This window comes from Xiphophorus hellerii, chromosome 9 (genome assembly GCF_003331165.1).
Source record: "Xiphophorus hellerii strain 12219 chromosome 9, Xiphophorus_hellerii-4.1, whole genome shotgun sequence".
NCBI lineage: Eukaryota > Metazoa > Chordata > Actinopteri > Cyprinodontiformes > Poeciliidae > Xiphophorus > Xiphophorus hellerii.
The window spans coordinates 23,958,040-23,981,159 of NC_045680.1; the positions used below are offsets into that span (position 1 = coordinate 23,958,040).

A 23,120-nucleotide genomic window follows, 5' to 3' on the forward strand; every position below is an offset into this window, starting at 1 on the left:
CATCCATTCATATTCAATTCATGCTCATTTTATAAATTAAAAGGTTGTTTTTTTTAAAGCAAGTATTAAACATACTTTTAGTTAAGGATACATTTCTGATTTAAAAATGATTTTTTTTATTGTTCTGATGCTATATTGTAATTCTACATTAGAATATAACAATAATCAATACAAATCAATAATGTCAAAATTTATTAAGCATATATATTCCACACATAAAAGGAAATTAAATATGTGAATCTGTGGGATACCATTAGTCAAATTGTGGAGACGAAGTTCTAGGCGTGTGAATATTTTCCTAAGACATCATGCAATATTAACCAGTCTAATATTAACCAGTCTAATATTAACCAGTCTAATATTAACCAGTCTAATATTAACCAGTCTAATATTAACCAGTCTCTATTTTAGGGAAGAAAAGCACAAACTTTATGGGTTTTTCTACTTTAATATGAAGATGTTCATATTAAAGGGCTAATGATGTTTAATTCGAAAGTGGAACCACATATTTAATTTACAACACAACTACTGTATATTCGATGATGAGGCTGCAAAACATCTCTTCATTCTCTGTTTCAAAGGTGATGCCTCTTCATATGAAATGCAATATTTTAAAAATAAGAATGTAAAAAAATATTTCAATAAAAAGAATTTTCCTAAAACGTCTGACTGATTATTTGAAGTTTTCTTTTTTTTTTATCTGTGAATGTTAATCTAAAAAGCACACGACTCTCCGAAACAAAACAGTCGTAACTCGGGTTCAGGACCCGAAATTTTGCGCATGCGCATAGCACGCTTAAACGTCGCAACCCCTCTCAAGAAACACACGCTCTCCGGACCATTTGCACGCATGCCCAAAACAAAGATGGAGGCGTCTGACCATGATTACAGTTACCCTCTCGCCAATGCTGAGGCTGAACACCAACAAGTAAGCTAGCTCTAACTTTTCACATGTAGCCCTATTATAAAAATACGTCTTTTGTATTAAATTGTTTGTTGTTGTTGTTTTTTAATTTGGCTGTGTCGAGTTGCGTTTCCGCGAAGTATCCAGCTGTAAGCGTCGCTCTCAGGCTCCGCCACTGTCAGGTCTTTTCCGGTTCATATAATTTTTTTGCGTAAAAAAAACTTTATTGAAAAAAAAAAAAAAAAATCCCTGAAACAGTAAATGAAGATGAAATATTTTGACGTGTGGTCAGGTTTCAACCAAAAATATGTATTCTACCCACTAGGATTTACATTAAGATAAAATTAAATGCAGATGATACGTTTTTACTTATTGAAACTAGTTAGACAGGATCTAATTTAGGAGGAGTATGAAATGGATGCAAGCCACACTTTTAGTTGAGCTTAATCTGATTTCCTGTTCCATTTTCCTCCAGCTCCATATAACAGTTCAGATGGGGCGTTCACTGCCGTCTGTGAAAAAGTGTTTCTGCTGTCCGTCTCCACAGTATCACTGTCCGTTTTGCGGGCCAGGATTTTTTAAGCCCACTAAACTGTCAAAGGTCAAGATCCATATGGACGGTCATTTTAATAAAGCAGTTTCCTATATAGGTATGGTGTTTTTATTTACAATCATTTAAACTGTGATTGCAATATTTCCCCATATATAGGGCGTGTACGTTTATGTGTTTATATTTGTATGTGGTAAATTTGAAGATGCAAATATTGGATTTTAAATCAAATTCCTTTTGATATTTCAGATTACACCATTCATAGATGTGGACTCAGCTGCAGGAAACGTCAACACTTTCACTGCTTATACTGCACGGCTACTGTACTCAGGAAAAGAGACCTTAAAGTCCATCTTTCATTCTGCCACATGAAACGCACCCGAACGTCTGTTCAGACATCGGACTCTTCAGCGCCGGCACAGGACCCAAACCCCACACGGTCTGCCCAGGACTCAAAACCTACACAGTCTACCCACATCCCAAATCCCACAAAACTTGCTTACTGCACAAAGTTAGAGGAAGTTCTGCCTTCATGGCTTAACAACACTCTCCTCTGTACCATGCTCCGGGACCCTGTAGTTCACCCGCGCTCAGAGAAACCCTCCGAGCTTGAGCCTCTTCACTCTCCGGACCTTGTTGGTACATGTGCGAAAGAGAATAAAATAAAGATGGCCAAAGATCATGACTGTGGTTCCAACCTTGCTGAGGCTGAACCAAAGGAGAACAAAGTAAATCTGTTTATGATGGGGTTTTTTTAAGGAACGTTTTTAAATAATTTTCCTTATATTTGGAGAAATGTGGCTTCATTTTCTTTTTATGTTTTGCAGCTCCATATTACAATTCAGACGGGGCGTTCACTGCCCTTTGTGAAAAAGTGCCGCTGCTGCCCATCTCCGCAGTATCACTGTCCGTTTTGTGGTCTAGAATTTTTTAAACCCACAAAACTGTCAAAGCTCAAGATTCATTTGAGTCGACATATTAAAAAAGCAATTCCCCATAGAGGTATGTTTCCATTGTTGTTGTTTTTTTATTTAATATTTAATGGACTGGATGTTAAATATCTAATAAATTTCACCTATTTATATTTCAGATTACACCATTCATAGATGTGGACTCAGTTGCAGGAAGCAGCAACACTTTCACTGTTTGTATTGTACGGCTACGGTACTCAGGAAAAGAGACCTGAAAGTCCATCTTTCATGCCACATAAAACATACGGAAACTTCTCCAGCTTCTGACCAGAGCTTAAACTCTTCTTTTGCGATGCCTACCCAAACCCTGACCCCTACATCCTCTGCCCAGACACAAAGTCCTGTAACGTCTGTCCTGAGCCCAAAGCCAACCTCACTTCCCCTCAACCCCCAAAAACTAGCTTGTAGCACTAAGTTAGAGGAAGTACTGCATTAAAGACCAAACAAAACTGACCCGTATAGCCTTCCTCAGAACCCTCTAGTCCAAACATGTGTCAAACAACTTTCTGTGGTGAAACCTCGCTGCTCTCCAGATTGTGGTGGTAAACGTGTTAAGGAGAATCAAATGAAGACGGACGCTCAGGACCATGATGGTTACAACGTTGGTGAGCAATCATTGAGGAAAACAAAGTGAGTTTTCTTTTTTTTTCTTTCTTTTTATTCATATAGTTTTGCTTTAATTATGAAGCTTCTTTTAAGTGTGCTGTTGAGAAGAGTTTCTTACCATGACGTGTTAGCTAAACACTAATGGGAAAACATTAGCGGTCAGCTGATGTTTACTATTGTAAATGGCGAACAATGGGGGCAGCCGTGGCTTTTCAAACTTTGCACATGTGTTGACATAACTACTATATGGTCTGTGAGACTCTGGGTCTTAGTAGAACTCATACTTTTTTTTTAGTTTGATCAAATAAACCAGAACACTGATTAGCTTCATGTAAAAAAAAAAAAAAGACATTGAAAAGTCAAGAAGATGCCACTTATCTCACATTGTGCTACCTTGGGATCAGTTCCAAGCCGTCCTGTTGGTGAGAAGGAATGAACCGTGGCAGGTCACCTCCGCATCGTAGTTTAAATGAATCAGATTCCCTGTTCCGTCTTCCTCCAGCTCCATGTAACAGCTCAGACGGGGCGTTCGGTGCCATCTTTGAAAAAGTGTCGCTGCAGTCCATCTGCACAGTATCACTGTCCATTCTGTGAGCGACGATTTTTTTTAAACCCACAAAAACTGTCAAAGACCGGGATTCATTTGAGTGGTCATTTTAATAAAGCAGTGTCCTACAGAGATTCATTGATTAATTGTGGTTAATTGTTTGTTTGTTTTCCATATCTAGGGTATATTATGCATGTGTTTATATTTGTATATGGTCAATAAAGGAAATGTAAATGATTTATACAAAACCATAGTAAAAAGAAAGATCAGCCTTCGTATTCTAGTGTTTTGCATTTATATATTTATATATGTTTTCATTTTTATATGGTGAATACTGAATATGCCTATTGAATTTCAACTTTGATATTTCAGATCACGCCATTCGTAGATGTGGACTCGGTTGCATGAAACAGCAACTGTACAGCTACGGTACACAGGAAAAGAGACCTTAAAGTCCAAAGTCCACCTTTCATTCAGCCACATAAAACACACAAGAACTCTGTCGGATCGGGGCCCAAGCTCTTTTTCTACATCCAAGGATTTAAGTTTTGAGACTCTTGAAAAAGACCATATCCCCAGATCCACTGCCCAGACCTCACGCCATATATGACTCGGAGCAGAAGCCCTGTAGCACCCCCCCAGGGACCCAGCATTATATTGTCTACCATAGTTTAAGCCCTACGTTACTTTTCCTTGTCCAAGCCTTACCAGTTTTCCTAGTACCATGAAGTTAAAGAAGGATCTACCTGTACAAATAACCAAAACCTGCTCTTGGTTATAGTCAGTCTCCCATTCTTACAGACTCATAAAAAACCTGTTAACATGATATTTTGAGTTATGGTTATAGAAACCTCATGTGAAGATGTTTTTTTTCTACAAATGATATTTTGATATTCACATAATGACCAAATTGTGACATTCTGTTAATTCAATGCTGATTTTCACAAATAAATGTGCAATTTTTTCACACAACAGCAACTTTATGTTATGTTAAGATATAACAGATGTATCTTAGGTTGGCATCAAGATCACCTAAGACATAGATATTTGAATGCATACTGGTTAAACCAAGACCATTGTGTATGTATGTATTATTGGTATTACAGTATAATAAATTTATTACATAATCATAAAAACCCTGTTATGCACATTTTGTGAAAGTAAAAAATAGGAGTATCTGATGTAAACATCAACAATTTATTTTAAAAATTGCATCATCAGATGGACCAAAATATAAAGTTATGTGGAAATGTTGGTATTCTAAAGATCAAAATGAAAATAATTCATGGAAATAATTTATGTACGTAATGTAAATGACGTAAATTTGGATTTATGTCATTGAATGAGTTGGAAATATATTTTTAAAATTAATTTCTTTCAATATAAAACGTAGGAAATTTTGACCAAAACTGCAGGTGTGTGTCTGTGTGGTGTGTTCTTTGGTTAAAGCAAGCTTGTTATTGATTTGGTGAAGTTGCTCACAGTGGGTCGAGAATCCAGAGTTTTTACTCAAGAGTAGCAATGGATCATAATAGTTACTCAAGTAAAAGTAAAAAATACTAATAAAAGTATTCCCCTCCAGCCCATTATAAAGTTATTCAAGTATGTAACTGAGTAAATGTAACTAGTTTGCAGGCAGCGTTCATTCAACAAACCGCCACTGCTTCTGTCCCGTGTCTAAATAAAAAGCGCCGCCGCGCCAGCAGGTGGCAGTACAGCGCCGCCGCGCCAGCGGGGGGCGCTGCAGCGCCGCTACTTTGAAAGCGCCGGGAGAAGAAGTTTCAGCTTGAAAGACGTAAACAGTCCACGCTGACCTGCAGCAACAGCGTTTCGCATCATGTATCGACGGTAAAACCCCCCGAGGCAGCATGAAGACTCTGAGGTTCGTTCATTCGCGACTGCCTCTCTTACCACGGAGCTGTCACAGACCCGCAGCCGCCTGCATGCTTCTCCCCGCGTCTCACCGAGGACAGCCGCCCGTCCTGCCGTCCAGCAGGTCCCTGGCGCTCTCCGCCTCCAGCCTGAAGAACTGGAAAGACCTCGGCAGCAGCTCACCCACAGAAGAGGAGGAGGACGAAGATGGAGACCTCCTGGAGGAGAAGGAGGTGGAGGAGCTGTTCCAGCAGCACGTCCCTGCAGGGATCGGACAGGGACAGCACAGGGTGTTCATCGTCCACCCTGATGTGAAGTGGGGGAGCAGAAAGCAGTACCTGACCACAGGTAACCAGTCCAGCATGCTCAGTTGAACAAGGCGGTTCCTCAGAGGGTTTTTTACTGAGTGTTTCATTTACAGCCGAGCTGATGATGGCCGAGGCCGAGGGACTGGTGAACACCTTGGACAACTGGACAGTGGTGGACAAGATCATCCTCTCCACAAAGACACCAGAGAAGAAGAAGATATTTGGAAAGGGAAACTTCCAGCTGCTTACAGGTACCACCGGCCTCTCAGCAGTCCTGCCCGATGGGAAAGTCTGGCTCTGAATGAAAATGTGTTTTCTGTCCAGAGAAGATCAGGCAGACCCCGGGAGTCACTGCTGTGTTCGTGAATGTGGACCGCCTGTACTCTGTGTCTGAGGTGAGACTGCGTGGAACCGACCGCGCTGACTGGTTCACTAGACTTACCGATGCCTTTTGTCTCCAAACCCAACATCAGAGGGAGTTCGAGGAAGCCTGGGGGGTGAAGGTCTTTGACAGGTACTCGGTTGTTCTCCACATCTTCCGCTGCAACGCCAGAACCAAAGAGGCCAAGCTCCAGATCTCCCTGGCAGAGATCCCCTTACTAAGGTGATCACACACACACACTACCTGTGTGTCAGGCTTCTCACACTGAGTGATTATGAAGGTGGAAGAACCTTTGTGCCGATAACAGGGGGTGTCCCTAAATCTGTTTGTCCATTGTTGGTCAATCTGTCCACCATTTATCCAGTTTTTCCATCCATCTGTTAGAGAACCCAAAAATTAGACCGAAGTGAGAGTAGTACCACTTCAACATATATATTTTTTTACTCAAGTAAGAGTAAAAAGAAAAAGTATTTGGTTAAAAAAAAAAAAGGTCTGAACAACTTATCAAAAATAAATGCCCACCCCCAATTTATACTTTTAAAGATTTGGTAATAAAATACTGAAAATTCTGGAAATTTGATTCTGGTAAAGTTTGGAAGTTGGACACGAAAACATGAGGTTTTTATTTAACCTCGTTTTTGTTGCACTCTTACGTCTCAGTGTTGCCCATTTCTGCCGTCTTTCCGTTGGTAAAAACCCACTTTGTGTTCCACCTGCAGGTCTCGTCTAAAAAACGACATGGCGGATTTGGATCAGCAGGGCGGGGGAGCGAGGTACATCGGAGGCTCAGGTGAGGCAGCCCTGAGACAGCCTGCGGTCCGCCGCGTCGACTAAAGACCCGACTGACCCTTCCTGATCGGTTCTTCCAGGGGAAACGTTGTACGAAGTCCAGCAGAGGCTGCTGAAGGAGCGGGAGACGAGGATCCGCTCGGCCCTGGAGAGACTTCGCAAAAAGAGGCACCTGCTGCGGTCTCAGCGGAAACACAGGGAGTTCCCCATCGTGTCTGTGCTGGGATACACCAACTGTGGTGAGAGCCACTGGAGACGCCGCTCGGAAAGTCTCGGGAACATCGTTCTCATTCGTTTTCGCTCGTATCCGTGTCAGTAGTTTTTGTTTTTTTTCCCCCCAATCTGTTCAGGAAAAACCACTCTGATCAAAGCTCTGACCGGCGACAGCGGCCTGCAGCCCAGGAACCAGCTGTTCGCCACCCTCGACGTGACCGTCCACGCCGGCCAGCTGCCCAGTCACATGACCGTTCTGTACGTGGACACCATCGGCTTCCTGTCCCAGCTCCCACACCAGCTCATCGACTCCTTCTCCGCCACCCTGGAGGACATCGTACACTCGGTAGGGAGTCCGGTTTCTTCTTCTACAATTGCTAAGTTATTACTTCAATAATCGGTTAATCGTTTCAGCTCTGTGCTCAGTTATTAGAATGACTAAGTCTTAAATTAAGCACTCTTTGTTTTTGGGAAAACATAAAAAAACCCCCAAAAAACAAGAAGTAATCAGGAAATCTTTTTGTAAGTCTAAGGCTGGCATTGGAAGCAGACAGCTGCACGTTGTCTGGTGGGTTTCGTCATCGTCATCCTTCCAAAAAACCAGCGAGGTCCATCCAACTCATTCCAGAGCTGCACAAGGGTCTGCACAAAAGCAGACCTGGACTTAGCCGCGTCTGCATTATTTATCCAGCAAAAGACTGTAATATTTGATGAATTTGAGCTTTTAATGCCGATGAAATATTCAGCAGCAGTAGATGCTGGAGACCACAGACTGTTGGAAGCTTTGATGACAAAGAGAGGTGGGGAAAATGTCGGGTCTTTGCAGCTGTGGTTGTTATAGTTTAGCATTAAAAAATATATATATATATATTAATATGCAGCCATGTACTATGTATGATGCAAAAATACCTTCATATTGATATTGGCCCACAATGCATTGCCAAAGCATTCGCACCATTTGAACTTCTTCACAAACTGTTGCATTACAATCGCAGACTTTGTGTTTTATTGGGGTTCTGCTGTACAAAAAAAAAAAACACAAAGCAGGGAATAATTGGAGATTTGAAGTAAAAAAAAAAAAAATTTTTTCGAAATAAAAGTCTAGAGGTGTGCTGTGGATTTGTATTCATCCCGTTGAGATCATACATGGTAGACACCAGCTGCAGTTCCAGCCGCTACTTCTCAGGGAAACGCTGGTGGAAAGTTTGTTAAAGGGATGATAGAGGAGCCATGTTGTGACGACTTCCTGAAGGTGGAGCTTCAGAAAGAGCAGGAGTTTTTAAAATGTAAAATTTACAAACTGAAATGCCTTTTAGGTTATAATTGATATGTGTAGCGTTTTTCTAACAACTGACGGTAATACAGTTACATGATTGTGCTATAAAATGGAAGACACATAATGCTGCCCCTTTAAAACACTCCAACAAGACGTCAGCCCCTCTATGCCACATCATTTTGAATGTTGTTTTGAAGATGAACAGAACCTAGATAAAGTTACAAAGGTGTTGACGAGGCCTTCCCTCAGGACCCAACACACCCCTAAGATTGTCACGGTTAAAAAAATATTTTTTAAAAAAGACTCTTTCCATTCTGCTCCCCAGGATCTGTTGGTTCACGTCAGAGACGTCAGTCATCCAGAGACGGTGAATCAGAAGGCGAACGTCCTGAACGTCCTGAAGAACCTGCAGATCCCACACCAGCTGCTGGCCTCCATGATCGAGGTCCACAATAAGATCGACCTGCTTGACAGGTGAGAGTCTACGCTTCCTCAGCGGAGGAGGACCTGCTTCGGTTTCTGCTTTGGAAACTTTGGAATCTGAGATTAAATCTGCTCCTGCTGGCATGTTTACGAGCTTGAAATGGCAAACTTCTCCTGTCTGCGTGTGTGTGTGTGTGTGTGTGTGTTAGTTATGAGAGCTCGGAGCCCGGTGCTGTGCTCATCTCTGCCCTGCAGCAGCGAGGCCTGGACGAGCTGAAGAAAGTTGTGGAGCAGGAGGTCGTAAAGTCCACCGGAAAGCAAATCCTAGACCTGAGAGTAAACCTCAGCTCTCCTCAGTTAAGGTCAGAACGTGACGTTCGGTCAGCCGGTTTCATTTTCCGTTATGAACACGAGGTGAGCGCGCGTGTGTGTGTGTGTGTCCCGGTCAACAGCTGGCTGTACAAGGAGGCCACCGTCCAGGACGTGCAGGTGAACGCAGAGGAAGGCTCGGCCGTCGTCAAGGTCATCATCAGCGCCGCTGCTCACGGACGCTACAAGAAACTGTTCGAAAGTAGGTGAGAGAGGAAGAGAGGAAAGAAAATGACTGAACTCAGAACCACGAAGAGCTTAGGAAAATACTGTGTTTACTCTGCAGCGATTAAAAGATCTGAGCTGACAAATCTGAGCCAGAACGAGACGTTTTCTTGTACGAAATATATACTTGGCTTCACGTAAGAAATGCAAACTTTTCTCGGGTAGAAAACAAAACGACCTCAGCTGGTTTTCTTTTTAAATCGGTGAACATTTTAGACACAAGAAATCCAGACGTGAAGCCGAAATCACTGCTGCTGCTGCTCCTTCATGGGACGGGCTGAGATCTTCGGTCGCAGTTTGTGGTTCAGTCCGATCACCAGGGAGCAGAGCGGAAGCGGACCCACGAAATCCCCCGCTATGATGTTGAGGCTGTGAGGGTCCGACCCGGGTCTCTGCTGCTCCACCCACTCCCTCAGACACTCCCAGTTGCTGAAGGTCAGCGTCCGCAGGGATTCCTTCGGGTTCTTGGCGATGTACGACCTCGGAGCCGTGAGGTTCAGGCCGGAGACGAAGAAGCCCTCTGTAGAGACAAGAAACCCTGATTGATGCCGTTTCTCTCCACCTGGAGGCGCCACTGATCAAAGTCCAGAACGAAACCCGAAAATCGGTGGCGAAACTTGAAAACTGGCTTCACTGTACTCAATCTGACTGAAGGTGTGAATCTTCACGTCTTGAGAAATTTGGCAATGAAGATGAACACGTGAAACCAAACAAAAGTCTAACAGCTGAGATTTTAATGTGACAAAATGTGGGGCCATTGGAGGCAGAAAGATAACTCTGCCAAAACAACTCAAAACTTTTCAGGTTAGTCTCAGACATTTTCTAGAAAAAACAAAGATATTTGAGCGTAAAAATTCAAAGATTTGGCTAAAAAGAATCCCCGAAATTTTGAAATAAATCTCAGAACTTTTCAAGGAAAAAAAACTTGGAAACTTCTGGGTGTTCAACTTTTGGACCTTTTCTGAGTTTGAAAAGTCACAGACTTGCTAGAAAAACCTCAGACATTTTCAGACTAATCTCAGAAACTTTGTAGACACAACAGGGAAATTTCAGCTTCAGAAGTCAAATAATTTCAAGAAAAATCTCAGAAATTTTCAGATTAATCTTAGAAATTTTCTAGAAAAAACAAGGATATTTGAGCTTGAAAGGTCAAAAATTTGCCCCCCCAAAAAAAATTACATTTTGAGATTAATCTCAGAAAGTTTCAAGAAAAAAAAAACCTTGGAAACTTCCGAGTTTGGAAAGTCACAAATTTGCTAGAAAGAAACTGAAATTTTCAGACTAATCGCAGAAATCTTCTAGAAATAAAAAAAAAGAAATTTCTGAGTTTCAAAAGTTAAACATTTCCTCCATAAAGTAAAATCTTCAGATTATTCTCAGAAATCTTCAGGGGAAAAAAAACAAGAGAGATGTCGACGTTTTTTCTAGAGAATGTCAACAAAAAAAAAAAGTAGGAAATTTACTCCCCTCTCCGTTTTTTGTTTTTTCCATCTCCAATGTCCCCGATCCGCCGCCGTCACAGCAGACCGACTCACCTGGTCGTCCCATGTCTTTGTTCCAGTCCAGGTAGCGGATCACTTCTTGTGCCGTTGTTTTATTCGCCCACCAGTACGGTATGGCGGGCCACAGCTGCGGGTGTCTGGCCACCAGCTGGGATTCGTAGGACAGGATGACCTGGTAACCGGACGCCCAGAGGCTCCGCAGGCTCAGGACCGGCTCCTGTTCGGGGGACAGAGGACACGGTGAGGCGGCGACTGGCGTTCAGAGCCGACATCGCCAGCGGGAGGAGGGAGCCCAACCTTCCGGGGACACAGCTTTGAGCCGAACAGCTTCTTCAAGTGGGAAATGAACAACTCGTGGCACGCGTCGTCCATTCCCTCAAAATGGCTGCAGGCCAGGATGACGACCTCCTTCGGGTGAGAGTTCAGCCAGTGCTCGACGCATTCCAGGGTTTTCTGTGGAGCGGGAGCGAGTTATGGTGGGAAAAGCCGTGATAAGCGAGAGAGCGGCTGACGTGACCGGAGCTCACCAGAACCGTCAGGTGTGTGTATATGACGTGTGTGAAGTAGAGGTCGTCGGACGGGTCGTTGGGTTTGTGCGCAACGCGGAGATCGAAGAACCGGATTCCCTTTGACAGCTGCTCCTCGATGCTCTTGTCCTAAACACAAGAACAAAACTCCACGTTTGAATTTAGCCACCTACTCAGATTTTAATCCAAAGTCCGATATATATATATATATATATATATATATATATATATATATTATTATATATATATTTTTTCCAATACCAGAAACATTTCCTATGATGCTGTATTAATAGCTAAAAACTAAACAAACTATAAAAAAAAACACCTAATCAGTCAACTCTGCAGTTTCTCTAATCTCCGTGGGATGTCCTCTCTTGCTGTTGTGCCTGTGAACTCTGACCTCTGGCTTCCAGCCCCTGTTCTCTCAGAACATCGAACAAACGGTCAGGTTCTGCTCTATCTGCGTCTTGTTAAACTTTGGACCATCTCAGCTGAAAACCTTCATGACAGTCTTGTGACTTCTGGCTCCAAAACGCCGACATCAGCGACCCCCTCATCTCCGTTGTGCAGGTAAGGTCAGTTTAAAAAAAAACAAAAACCTAACAAACAAAAAAGGTTGTTTCTTGATGAGATCAAGGCAATTTAAATATATGCACTATTAAAGGTTTTTTTTTTAATGTTTTTTTTTATATTTCCTCACCTAACAAAGTTAAATCTATTCTATGGGGTTTTTTCTGGGACAGATCAACACAAAGCAGTGCAGGATTTGAAGTGGAAGGAAAGCGATGTTTCGACGACTTCTTTCACGCGTGAAAATCTGAAAAGTGTGGCGTGCTTTTGTAGCAAGGTTACTTTAGGTTACTAAAATGAAAGAAATGGCAAACATTTTTGTCAACTGATAAAACTAAGTAATGAGGGGGAAAACTATAACAGGAACTATATTATACCTTTATAAAACAAACTAAAATTCTGCTTTCATGTTTATAAATCTATTTATTAGCATTTCGAACTGAAGTGAAATAGACTTTTTTTTTACACAGCACTTCAGACCTGCCTATGCATCTATCTGGTAGTGAATATTAAACGGTAGATACCATCTTCAGAAAATTGGTCCAATTATTATTATGTTTTCTCCCAACTATTTCTGTCGCCATTTTGTGGACAGTGTCAGTTAACTACTGCGATTACTTTGCTGTGCAGACCTTTGACTAGTTTAAATGAAATGACTTAACTGGATTCAATAAAATTTGAAGTGACGTACCAAGCGGGCGGAGCCATGGTTCCCGTTGCCAGGAAACACGAAACCAGCCACATGGCATTCAGAGTCGGCCCCTTTACTGTAACATTCCCTCTCCCTGTAGAACCTGAAGTTCCTGTCCGACCAGAACCAGAACCGAGCCGGGCGTCTCATCCACCCAGCCAACACCTCAGACAATCCACTTTTGAACGGCTTCATGAGAAAACAAGAGCACCAGGAGGCTTGGTCTTGATCCAAGAGTTGAACAGTATTAAGGTCTCTCCGACCGAAAGAGTTTCATTCATTAAGAGTCTCAGCGAACGTGGAGGAAAAAGATCCGTCAGAAAGAAAAGCCAACCTTTTGTTCTAAGTATTGAATGGCACTGCATGTTATTTGTTGTTTCTGGGTGAAATAAGGCAGGAAACAGTGGTTTTTATTTGTAATAAACCTCAGTCCTTTTCCTTCCATTTCATAATTAATCACTGCTTAGAGTTGCTCTTCATAAAATCTCCATTGAACACGTTGAGGTTTGTGTCACACTTGATCTGGGGAAGGAGAAAATGAACCCCGATATGTCCTTTCTTAAAGATGAGCTCTGAACACGTTGACGGGTCGTTTGTGTTGCTCCACATTTCTCCGTACCTGCGTGGTGGCCCACTTAAAGATGAGAGGCCTGGTGACGCAGTAGAAAAGCCCGTCCAGGAGCCAGAAGCAGTCCGACTCGGACCTGAGCAGGGGCGACGTTATGTCCAGACAGTAACTCATGGCGTCATGGCTGCCTGTAGTGGACGAGACGCCAAACGTAACTTTTGAGTCTTCCAGGAACGAGAAACGGGTTTGTAAAATGACGTCACCTCAAACCGGAGCGGCAGGTTGAAAGAAACACCTTTGTGTTATTTTTAGTCTCGCTTGTATTTTTAGTGATATACAGTATATATATATATATATATATATATATATACTGTATATCAAATATAATAGACTTCAAAGCAAAAAGGAATTTCTGTTTCCTTGAATGACCAAGAGTTCGTGTTCTTCACTTTCTATTTTTCTGTGCAAATGATATTTTTTTTTAGAGCACAATTCTCTCAATAAAATTACCCTTAAAGAAAAAAACACCCAAGCGGTGTTTTCTTTTTTTTCTTCTTTTTGTTAAACTTAATCTAGCAGTAGATAAACAGCTGGGGACTGAAGTATGGCTGTCCATAGCAGGATTTCACACAATATGTTTCACAAAAGCACACGGAAGAAAAAGCTCATTTGAGTTTGAGTTGATGACATCACAAGAGGCATAACGGTCATGCCGTCGAGCTAATAGTGGTACAAATGAAAGCAGGGGTGCGATTTCTGATCCGTTTCAACGTAGACTTTGAAGAATTGAGAGAGTCGACTCAGTGGGTCAGAGTTTGACTTCGATTTGTTCCCAAGGCAAGGGAGCGACGGCAGTAAAGATGGTTGTCTTCAGAACTTTGGTATGTATTTGGTTATATGCCTGTTTGAATCATTAAATTTCAAATAGTAGCGATGTATCTCTCTATGAACTCTGAAGAATTTTGATAACGAACTCTTAGCCATTCCAGTCTGCCCTGATTTTCTTGACCAGCCTCTTCAACGAGTTGACAAAGTTTCCTAAAAACAGGTACGACAAAAACGAAGAAAAAAGATTTTTTTTCAACCGAATACAAGAAGCTTTTGTGCCGCCAACAACAACAACATGCAAGTAAGGAGCAAAAACAGGAAACATGAAAAACACAAGAGACATTCTGGGAAGAATGCTAATCAGATGCCAAAAGCCTTGTGTGATGTCATCACGTCACACAAGCTGTGTGGAAACCTGGTTTTGGGAGAGCAGATATTATCTTTGTTAAATGCATATTAACATCAGAACAGAAGAAAAACAATGGAATAACTTATCAACTAAAGCGACTAACAAATTTCAAAGATGTGTACCTTGTACCTTTAATACTCCATAAAGTCAGAATAAACACCACCGGACCTAGTGGATGTCTAGCAACGACACGAACAAACTTCACATAAACTGCAGACTACGACAGCAATAACCCTTTCAAGATAAAAAAAATAATAATAAATATAAAACAGCACAAGCAATTCAAATGAAAACTTAAAGAAGGGACATTTTATGTTCAGTCATTGAGTAAAATGACTTTCCATTCCTGAATAAAATGAAGAATTTTGTATCAAGATAGCAATACGATTGAATTCAAGCATATAAATGAAACTGCTAATTAAAATATTTTTTTAAAAATCCGGATTAACATTAAAAATAATCTACAACATCAGAGTATAACTCCTACTGTAGGCTGCGGGGTTCAGCGTGAAGTGAGAGTGACCTACCAGGTATCGCCAGCTCTGTCAGGGGAAAGTCCCACAGCTCCTCCGGCAGGGCGGACATCCAGTCCTGGTTGTTGACGTCCATGTCGAGCCGTCGGTGTCCGAGCTGCGGCTCCGAGCAGCCGCTTTTACCGTGGGTCACATGGTTTTATCTGCTTCCCTCCACCTGATTCCTCAAAGCCATCGACCGCAAACAGCAGCGGCAGCAGGAGGAAGCCGAAGGAGGGAGGAGAAACTCGCAGTTTCCTGGTTTTCACTGACCAATGGCAGCAAAGGCACCACCAGAGGGCGCACGTTCAAAAAAAATAATAATAAAGCAGCTGGAACTGGGTTCGTAGGGAGTCGGCCATTTTTCCACTGAGGATCCAGTGGAAAAATGCGATAGTTATATCACAATATAGCTATACAATATTATAGTCTTAATACTTGGTGATCCCAGGATTAAGTTAAATATCATATTATTGGTGATAAAATTGTCACCAATAATGTGTTTAGGTCATCCTAAGGTATTTTTATGTAATGATATGTGTACAAATATTTTGTATAAATCTAATTTTTTGTTGTCACTTTTGCAATTTGTATTTGCATTACATACTGAGACAGGTAAAAAAAATTTATATATATACTATATATATGAGTCAAATGTGCCTGATAAGTTGACAGTTCTAAGAGAACCGAACAGAACCCATGACATATGATGTTTCTATCCTCCATCTTTATGTAAGGACATATCTTACAATATATCTCTTATAAACATTGTGCACTGAGAATGTATAGTGGAACTGTTGGGGGTTTTTTTGCCAAGTACCATTTAGAAAATCATTTTCACTTTGGTGACCCCAGGATTATGTGCAGCTGCAGTGGCGCCTCCACTAAACTCTTGTAAGAGATAAAACACCAAACCCAAAAGCCGTCGGAGGATTTCAGTTATTTTTATTAAGGCGTGATGCTGTGGCAGAACTTGCACTTTCTTGTGTAAAAAGTAACCAAAACAGAGCCTACTATCATATAAGGGACACTAGAGCCCACAAAAGACCCCCTGGAGGGGTAAAAATAAAAGTAACCAAAACAGCCTCAAGATTCATTTCAACAACTTACTGCTCTATGAATTCATTTTTGTAACCTGCCCCTGCAATTTTTTTTGTTTTGTTTTGTTTTTGTAATCATTGCTACTTTTGAAATTTTGCGATCTTAAATTCAATAAGGTTTGGATTATGTTTTCTGTTATGAGTTTGTGTACAGACTTTGGTGGAATTCCTCGGAAACATGTTTTAGTAAAACATGCAGAAGACATTCTGCCGCTTGGATTCTGATGATGCTTTATGTAGGACAAAATAAACGTGTAACAATCTTATCCTTTCAACTACATTTTTTTATGTCTACACTTTGTGTTCTTGCCATTGATGGAAATGTAAATATTGTTCTGTACTTGTTTTGTCTTGTGTTTCTTTTCTCTTTTTTGACGTGTATAAGGAAAAGTTCAAACTGGCCGACAAATAAATAAATAAATAAATAAATGTCTATCTAGTTCTGGTTTAGGTCTCAGCCTGTTAAAAATCAGTTCTTCCTTCATGCCTCCTCAGGACACAGATCACTTTTCACCTGCTTTAATTATACATTCCTGTATATAAAGTGGGTGTTTGTCTTACATAAGTGCCTTGAGGTGACAATTGTTGGAAACTGGCGCTAAATAAGCGACAACCTACAGTACATAACTAAGAGGACAGAAATGATGCATGTTAATCTAAATGAATGAATTATGAGACATAAATAAACGTCGTGGATTGCAACATAAATAATCTGCTCTCCAACAGTTCAATAACGGATATCTCTCTTTTTATTTTCCCCTCACTCGTTCCAGACCCGAATGTTTCTTCGGGGATTATTGACGTTTGAGCAGCTCGTCTCCACAGGCACGGCGGTGCAGCGTTCGCTTCTCACACCTCAGCAGGAGGTTAAAAGCTACTTTTAAAAACAGAACAATCGGTGCTGGGTTCATGCAAAGAAATCCTTGTCATGCATTTTTAATTTTGCATAAACTTGCATAAATAGTTTCCACATTCCATGACGCAACCCCCAGGTCTCGCAGTTGACGTGTCAAAGCTTTCACCGGCATAATTCCTCCAAAATGTTCTTATTTACCTTTACGAGTCCTCGGTGAGAGCAGAGTCTGTGCTCCCTGCGGTGGTGGGGGGAGTTCAGTTGTGCCGTTATTGCTTCGGTCAGCAAGTTGTCAAACCCGCTGCTGACTTGTGAAAACCGACACGGTGCGTTGCATAAAGCACGAACTGAATGTAAACAAAGAAGTTCGGGTCAGCGCGTAAAAAAAACCAAAACACAGTCTGCTTGAACTGAAATGTGCACGCCGCTGCTCCCCCCCCCGTGAGTGCATTTACGGTCAAATAAATAATTCAAATGTTTTCATCAATCCGATCAAAACAAACTGCTCTGATGTCTGCAGACGCTCGGCACTTTTCCGGAGCGAGAAGTCACGAGGACCACTTCAGCAGCTTCTCGTTCAGCGTGACGACGGTGGGCGCGAAGTGGCTCTCCGTGATGAAGTCCCCGGCGATGATGTTGAGGGAGCCCGCTCTGGGGCCGGGCGTCTGCTCCCTGACCCAGCCGAGCAGCGCCGGGTACGTGGACATCACCAGGTCCTTCAGGGACTCGGTGGGGTGGGTGCAGATGTACTTCAGGTCCTCCGTCAGATTGATCCCGGTGACGAAGAAACCGCCTGGAACAGAGAAAGAACATGCATTAAGTGCTTGTTGTGCGGATGCCATAAAGCGCCGTGAAATTGGGCCTCTGTCTCTTTAAGAAGCTCCTGCTCTTTCTGAAACTCCGCCTTCAGGAAGCCATCATAACATGGCTCCTCTATTAACCCTTTACAACGATTTTACCAGCTCTGCACTGAGAAGCAGCTCATGCAATGAGCTCAGCAGATCCTCAGTTCCACCAGGTGTTTGCTAATTGCTGCTGGTTAGTCTGAAGGAGTTGAGTGGGGTATTTATGAGGGAGGGCTGCTCTGTGAGGTGGGAACTAGAAAGCTTAGAAACTGCAGCTCCAAGGAGGAGCTTCGTCCTTGAAGGCGGGGCTAGGTCAAATACTTTGAGCAAAAACCTTCAGCTGACATCGTTCGCATCGAGTTTCGCCAGAAAAGGCCATCTTTCTAGCGTTTTTCACTCTTGAGGGCATTACAATCGGCACGTTACCTGGTCTACCGTGTTGCTTCCTTGCCTCAAACTCCTCGATGAGCGCCTCGGCTCTGCACTTGTTGGCCCACCAGTAGGGGATGTGAGGCCACAGGTCGCCGTGGGAGCTGGAAATACTGTGTTCGTAGGACACAATCACCTGGCAGCCCAAAGCCCACAGATTTCGAAGAGTCAGCACCTCCTGAAACGGAGAAGTTCTCATCAAGTTCCTGTGAATGAATGAGGCTTCCTCTCACGCTTTGGATTTTGTAGGCAAGTAATCAAAACACGAAACACCGAAAGAGTACTGAACTTTCGGGGGGGGGAAAAAAACAAAAAAACAAGAGCACAAAGGTTAACTGTACCGTTTTGGGGCAGAGTTTGGAGGCGAATGTGTCGCGGATGTTAGTGAGCAGCCGGACGTGGAGCTCCTGGTTCAGACTGAGGAAGTGGCTGAAGGACAGAATCACCACCTCTTTGGGATGAGCGTCCAGCCATTCCTTTATCTCCGTGAGGACGGTCTGTCAATGAGAAGATGTCGTTTAAAGGGGCAACGCTTTTCTGTGAAAGCTCGGTACTGGTAGCATCATGCTGTGGGGACGCTTTCTCAGGCAGAGACAAGAGGGGAGACGGAGTTCAAGGTCGACACTTGAAAACTGGAGACAGGGTTTATTTTTCCAATACATTTTAGTACAATAAGATCACTGTGATGTAGTCGATGTAGTAATATTACAGTCATATATTTGTACTGTTAAAGGGGCAGTACAAAAGAAACTGTTGTAAATCTTTCATTGAAAACCTAGCATTTTGCCAAAAAGATGGTTTGGCAACAGAAGGGAGACGATGGCGAAGACAAATGTCCAGCCAATTTGCATTTATCCATAATACAGGAAAAAATAAAAGCTAACTAGCTAGTTAGCAAGGGTTTTAGCATGTAGTTAGCAGTAGCCTCAAATGTTAGCGTGACAGTAAAGTCCGGCAAGAAAAACAAAAAAAAAGTTCAAACATATTGGATATTCCTGCCACATGATTATTGTATTGAAGGCTGACTTACATTTTTTAAATGAATTTAAAACATTATGGTTTTTCTTTAGATTTTAGAAGCGTGAATTAAAGACTTTTTAAGGACGAGTGGACACTCTGTTAAAAAGTCACTACTTGGGACTTCTTCGTCCTACAGTACATTCACGAGTCAAATGTTTGGACCTGTAAACGAGAAAACGTGTCTAAAGTTGTGCTTTATACTGTGTACTAATTTCCAACATTGACAAATATGAGCAAAAATATGCAGACAGTAAATTTCTCAACACTTTCCGTTTCAACTCCCTCCTTCATGTCCAGTGTCTAATGAATACAGGTCACTAGAGCCACAAAACTCTTAAAAATATTAGTAAAATAAAACAGGTGAAACGGAAAAACCTTCAAATAGAAGCTGCAACTATGTGGGTATAGAAATGTAAACACTGCAGAGTTCCTCTGCGGAGCGTTCAGGTGTTGGGTATCGATAAATCCAGCCTGCGGGCGGAAGAGGCTGACGTCGCACTAAGAGGCTCTTCACTTCCCTTATCTTTGGGTTTTTAGGGCGAACTCAGCAAGCCTCGGCTCGCTGGCGGTGGTTTATGACCCGAGGGGCGTTTTTTCGTACCAGAACCACTAGGATCTGCGCGCCTCTTGAGGTTACCTCGACGGTGAGCGTGGTGTAGACGCCGTGGTAGAAGTACAGGTCCGTGGAGTGGTCGTTGGGCCTGTGTGCGATTCTCAGGTCGCAGTATCTAACCCCGCAGTCCAGCTGCTGCTTTATGGTGAACTCCTGAAAACACACGCAGGATTCTCAGTGATAGAGCTGTTACACGTCTCTTCCACGGTGCGCTGCGTCCCAGCTGTATTACCTGCGTTATCGCCCACTTGTACACAAAAGGGCGAATGAGGGGCTTCATGTATTTGTCCAGCTTCTGGAGCATGTCCGGCTGCATGGGGTCCACGGGAGACCTGTCGTTCATGTCCAGGCAGTACGTTACGGCGTTGTGGCTGCCTGAGGGAGGAAACGGAGAAACGCTTTTGGTTGTTTGGTTTCGTGGACGGAGCCCTGCAAGGACTAATCTTAACCTTTGGACTTTGCCATATTTAAATCACATCACAAGCACAAGATTTTTTTTTACAAATAAAATTCTGAAAAGTGTGGCGTGCTTATATGGATTCAGTCAATACTTTGCACACCGGCAGACAGAAACTCCCGCTCGTTCGTTGCTGCAGGCTAGCTTGAGCTACTGAGTGATAAAAGGTTAAATCCACATATTTGCGCCGCAGTAAAATTTGACATGTCTGAAAACGTTCTAATGGTAAAATAATGACAGAGAAAAAACATATTCAAATTGGCTCTTGGAAATCCAAAAATATCAACATAGATTATGTGCTAAGATGTATAGATTGTAAGATTGTTTAATGCGTTTCTTATTGCGCAGTGTTATTTTTCTGGTTTTTATCTCTGTATTTAATATGTACTTTAGCATCAACCTGCCAGTGGGGCTAGAGATGGAAATTAGCCACCTTATTAGCTAGAATCTCATGTGTTTCCATGTAAATCTTTATTAATACTTATTGTCCCATTTATACAAAATAAACTTGAACTCAAATAGGATGTATAAAACATGCCTTCTTCTGTCCTTCTGTCTCAGGGTTTGGCTTGTCTCACTAAGCATTTAGATGATGGAGCCAAGCCAATATCCTTAAAGGGGCAGTATTATGTAGAATATACTTCTTTTTTTTTTTTTTTACCTCTACATCATGTTATAAAGTTATTCTCTCATCAAAAACACACCTGGAGTGTTGCCTTGACTCTTTCACGCGTGTTTGAGGAATCTTTTAATCTCCATGGCAACCATTCAGCTGTGCAAAATGCCTGGGTTGGACCCAGCCCCGCCTTCGAGACGCGGCTCCTCCTGCAGGAGGAGCTGCTAATTGTCGGGAGCAATTAGCAAACATGGTGGAAATGTTCATCTGCTCATTATAGGAGCTACTTCGCTGGTAAAAGTGGTTGTTAAAAGATTAACAGAGGAGCCATGTTGTAATGACTTCCTGAAGGCGGAGTTTCAGAAAGAGCAGGTGCTTCTTAAAGAGACAGAGGCGCCGATTTCAAGGTGTCATATTTAACATACATAGCTTCTTTTTTTTTTTTTTTTTAAGTTAACATAGTTTCTTGATTGTGATATACGATGGCCTTCTGTGCCTGGTAAACACATCATACTGCCCCTTTAACACAGTATTATCAGCACTGCAGAGGAAGAGGGGGGCTTCGTGTTTATGAGCCTACCCGGAATGGCCAGGTGGTACAGCGGGGTGTCCCACAGGGCGCACGGCAGGTGAGACATCCAGCTCTCCATGGGCAGCTCCCTCAGGCTCAGCTCGCTGCATCCGGACATGCTGAGCTCCGTCGCTCACTCTCCCTTAGAAAGCCACACGTTTAGAAACACGCATGACAAACGGGAGCACCGCGTAAGGAAACTTATCTCATCTCCCGTGTAGGAGCTACAGCGGTCAGGATTAGACTTTAATGAGGCGGAAACTTGTGCAGCGCGTGCTCCGGTAACCGGAGCCCTGCTCGTCTCGCGCACTTACTTGTTCAAATCGCAGCTGCTGACTGCAGACCGGCGGAACCGGCCGAACCACCGGACAAGGCTGACTTACAGCAGCACCAGCAGCGAGGTATCAAGACGAGCCGCCCATCCCGCAGAGCCCGGAAACAGCGCTGCTTACTGCGCGGCCATCATTTCACAGCAATAAATAAATAAATAAAAATCTGCCGCTTCAGTTTTTGCCATCAGCTCACTTTTTTTTTTTTTGGCATTGAGGGCGCTTTTTTTTTTAAATGAAATTTTTATTCTGTATTTTTAGATTTTCATCATCGGTTACCGATAGTTTAGCATGACTCCCTCCTCTTCCTCCTCCTCCTCCTCAGGTGCACGGGGCAGACAGCGCTGTTGTCCCGCGGGGAGTTGCAGCAGGATGATGCAGCCGGCTGACCGATCAGCAGATACGGAGAGGCAGTTCTCTTAAAGGAGCCCCCAGATTTAAATGGCCTGCGTCTCTGCAGCGCCAAGAAGCGCCAGGTGGGAGCAGGTGATGGAGTGTGACCCTCAGGTAAACCATGTTCCAAACACAGAGGTCAGAGTGACGGCGACCAAATGATGCTTTGAAAAAGATGGAGTGACTGATTGGAATTTTTACATTAAAGAAAACAAAAAAAACCTATAAAAATCATATTATTTATTTGTGTTTTTTTTCTCTATTTTTTTTAAATTTTCTTTTACCAGACTTGGAAAGATGCTGGACCTTTTGACCAGAATCAGGTCTGATCCCGCTGATGTCTGCCAGCTCCCCAAGTGACTCTTTGGACCTTCCACAATGACTTTGCCTAAATTCAAATTCAAAAACACTGCATTAATCCCAAAGTGAAATTAAATGTTGCTGTAACTCAAGTGATTCAAGATTCTTCAGTTAGGGTAAATTGTAGATGCTAATGGCTATTAGCTTTAAATGTCTCCTGTAGCATTCAGTATTACAGCGAATTTGATGCCTCTGACTGAAGACACTTGTTTTGTTTCTTTTACTATTGATATATTTTTAAACAAAAATTGAATAATAAATGCAGATTTTTAGTAATGTTTCAAGTTAATGGATAAATTGCATGGATTTTTTTTGGGGGGGGGGGGAGACAGAAGGAACCTAAAAGTACCTAATATTAGATTATTTTTCTTGTCATTTTGTTAGAAGCCATGTGTCAATTTTCTAGACTTAAGTTGATAGTTACGCAACTTCTGTTGTACTTTCAGGCAACATTCATGAACGTATGCATAAATATTTCCTCTAGAGATACAT

At 42.4% G+C, this 23,120-nt stretch overlaps 4 protein-coding genes and 2 long non-coding RNA genes across 8 annotated transcripts; 4 read left to right on the plus strand and 2 right to left on the minus strand.

Moving 5' to 3' along the window:
• The first annotated feature begins 193 nt into the window (after positions 1 to 193).
• LOC116726300 (uncharacterized) lies at positions 194 to 4,708 on the plus strand. The gene is made up of 6 exons (XM_032572969.1): positions 194 to 928; positions 1,380 to 1,554; positions 1,704 to 2,182; positions 2,282 to 2,456; positions 2,545 to 3,055; positions 3,951 to 4,708. The coding sequence occupies exons 1-5, from the start codon at positions 782 to 784 to the stop codon at positions 2,859 to 2,861; spliced, it is 1,293 nt and encodes a 430-aa protein (XP_032428860.1). The 5' UTR covers positions 194 to 781; the 3' UTR covers positions 2,862 to 3,055; positions 3,951 to 4,708.
• A 613-nt stretch (positions 4,709 to 5,321) lies between these two features.
• Positions 5,322 to 9,526, plus strand: gtpbp6 (GTP binding protein 6 (putative)). The gene is made up of 10 exons (XM_032572967.1): positions 5,322 to 5,798; positions 5,872 to 6,009; positions 6,083 to 6,153; positions 6,232 to 6,362; positions 6,860 to 6,930; positions 7,010 to 7,168; positions 7,280 to 7,488; positions 8,744 to 8,892; positions 9,051 to 9,203; positions 9,294 to 9,526. Exons 1-10 carry the CDS (start codon positions 5,447 to 5,449, stop codon positions 9,418 to 9,420), a joined length of 1,560 nt encoding a protein of 519 aa, XP_032428858.1. The 5' UTR covers positions 5,322 to 5,446; the 3' UTR covers positions 9,421 to 9,526.
• Positions 9,469 to 15,293, minus strand: plcxd1.2 (phospholipase C, X domain containing 1, tandem duplicate 2). Of its 2 annotated transcripts, XM_032572970.1 has the most exons (6): positions 15,058 to 15,293; positions 13,345 to 13,481; positions 11,465 to 11,593; positions 11,235 to 11,390; positions 10,971 to 11,154; positions 9,469 to 9,955 (listed from the first exon to the last, which is right to left on the minus strand). In XM_032572970.1, exons 1-6 carry the CDS (start codon positions 15,137 to 15,139, stop codon positions 9,681 to 9,683), a joined length of 963 nt encoding a protein of 320 aa, XP_032428861.1. In that variant the 5' UTR covers positions 15,140 to 15,293; the 3' UTR covers positions 9,469 to 9,680. The 2 variants fall into 2 exon arrangements, with proteins under 2 accessions (XP_032428861.1, XP_032428862.1); XM_032572971.1 differs by lacking the exons at positions 13,345 to 13,481; positions 15,058 to 15,293 and adding an exon at positions 12,726 to 13,267.
• On the plus strand, positions 11,590 to 12,922 carry LOC116726305 (uncharacterized). The gene is made up of 2 exons (XR_004340576.1): positions 11,590 to 12,034; positions 12,208 to 12,922. It is a non-coding gene; the product is annotated as an uncharacterized LOC116726305 (long non-coding RNA).
• Positions 15,294 to 15,970: 677 nt separating the features above from the next.
• Positions 15,971 to 21,964, minus strand: plcxd1.1 (phosphatidylinositol-specific phospholipase C, X domain containing 1, tandem duplicate 1). The gene is made up of 7 exons (XM_032572972.1): positions 21,861 to 21,964; positions 21,556 to 21,688; positions 20,135 to 20,277; positions 19,927 to 20,055; positions 18,611 to 18,766; positions 18,267 to 18,447; positions 15,971 to 17,788 (listed from the first exon to the last, which is right to left on the minus strand). Exons 2-7 carry the CDS (start codon positions 21,662 to 21,664, stop codon positions 17,544 to 17,546), a joined length of 963 nt encoding a protein of 320 aa, XP_032428863.1. The 5' UTR covers positions 21,665 to 21,688; positions 21,861 to 21,964; the 3' UTR covers positions 15,971 to 17,543.
• Positions 21,531 to 22,724, plus strand: LOC116726306 (uncharacterized). 2 transcript variants are annotated; one of them, XR_004340577.1, is made up of 3 exons: positions 21,531 to 21,604; positions 22,201 to 22,382; positions 22,556 to 22,724. It is a non-coding gene; the product is annotated as an uncharacterized LOC116726306 (long non-coding RNA). The 2 variants fall into 2 exon arrangements; XR_004340578.1 differs by lacking the exon at positions 21,531 to 21,604 and adding an exon at positions 21,832 to 21,947.
• Positions 22,725 to 23,120: the final 396 nt, after the last annotated feature.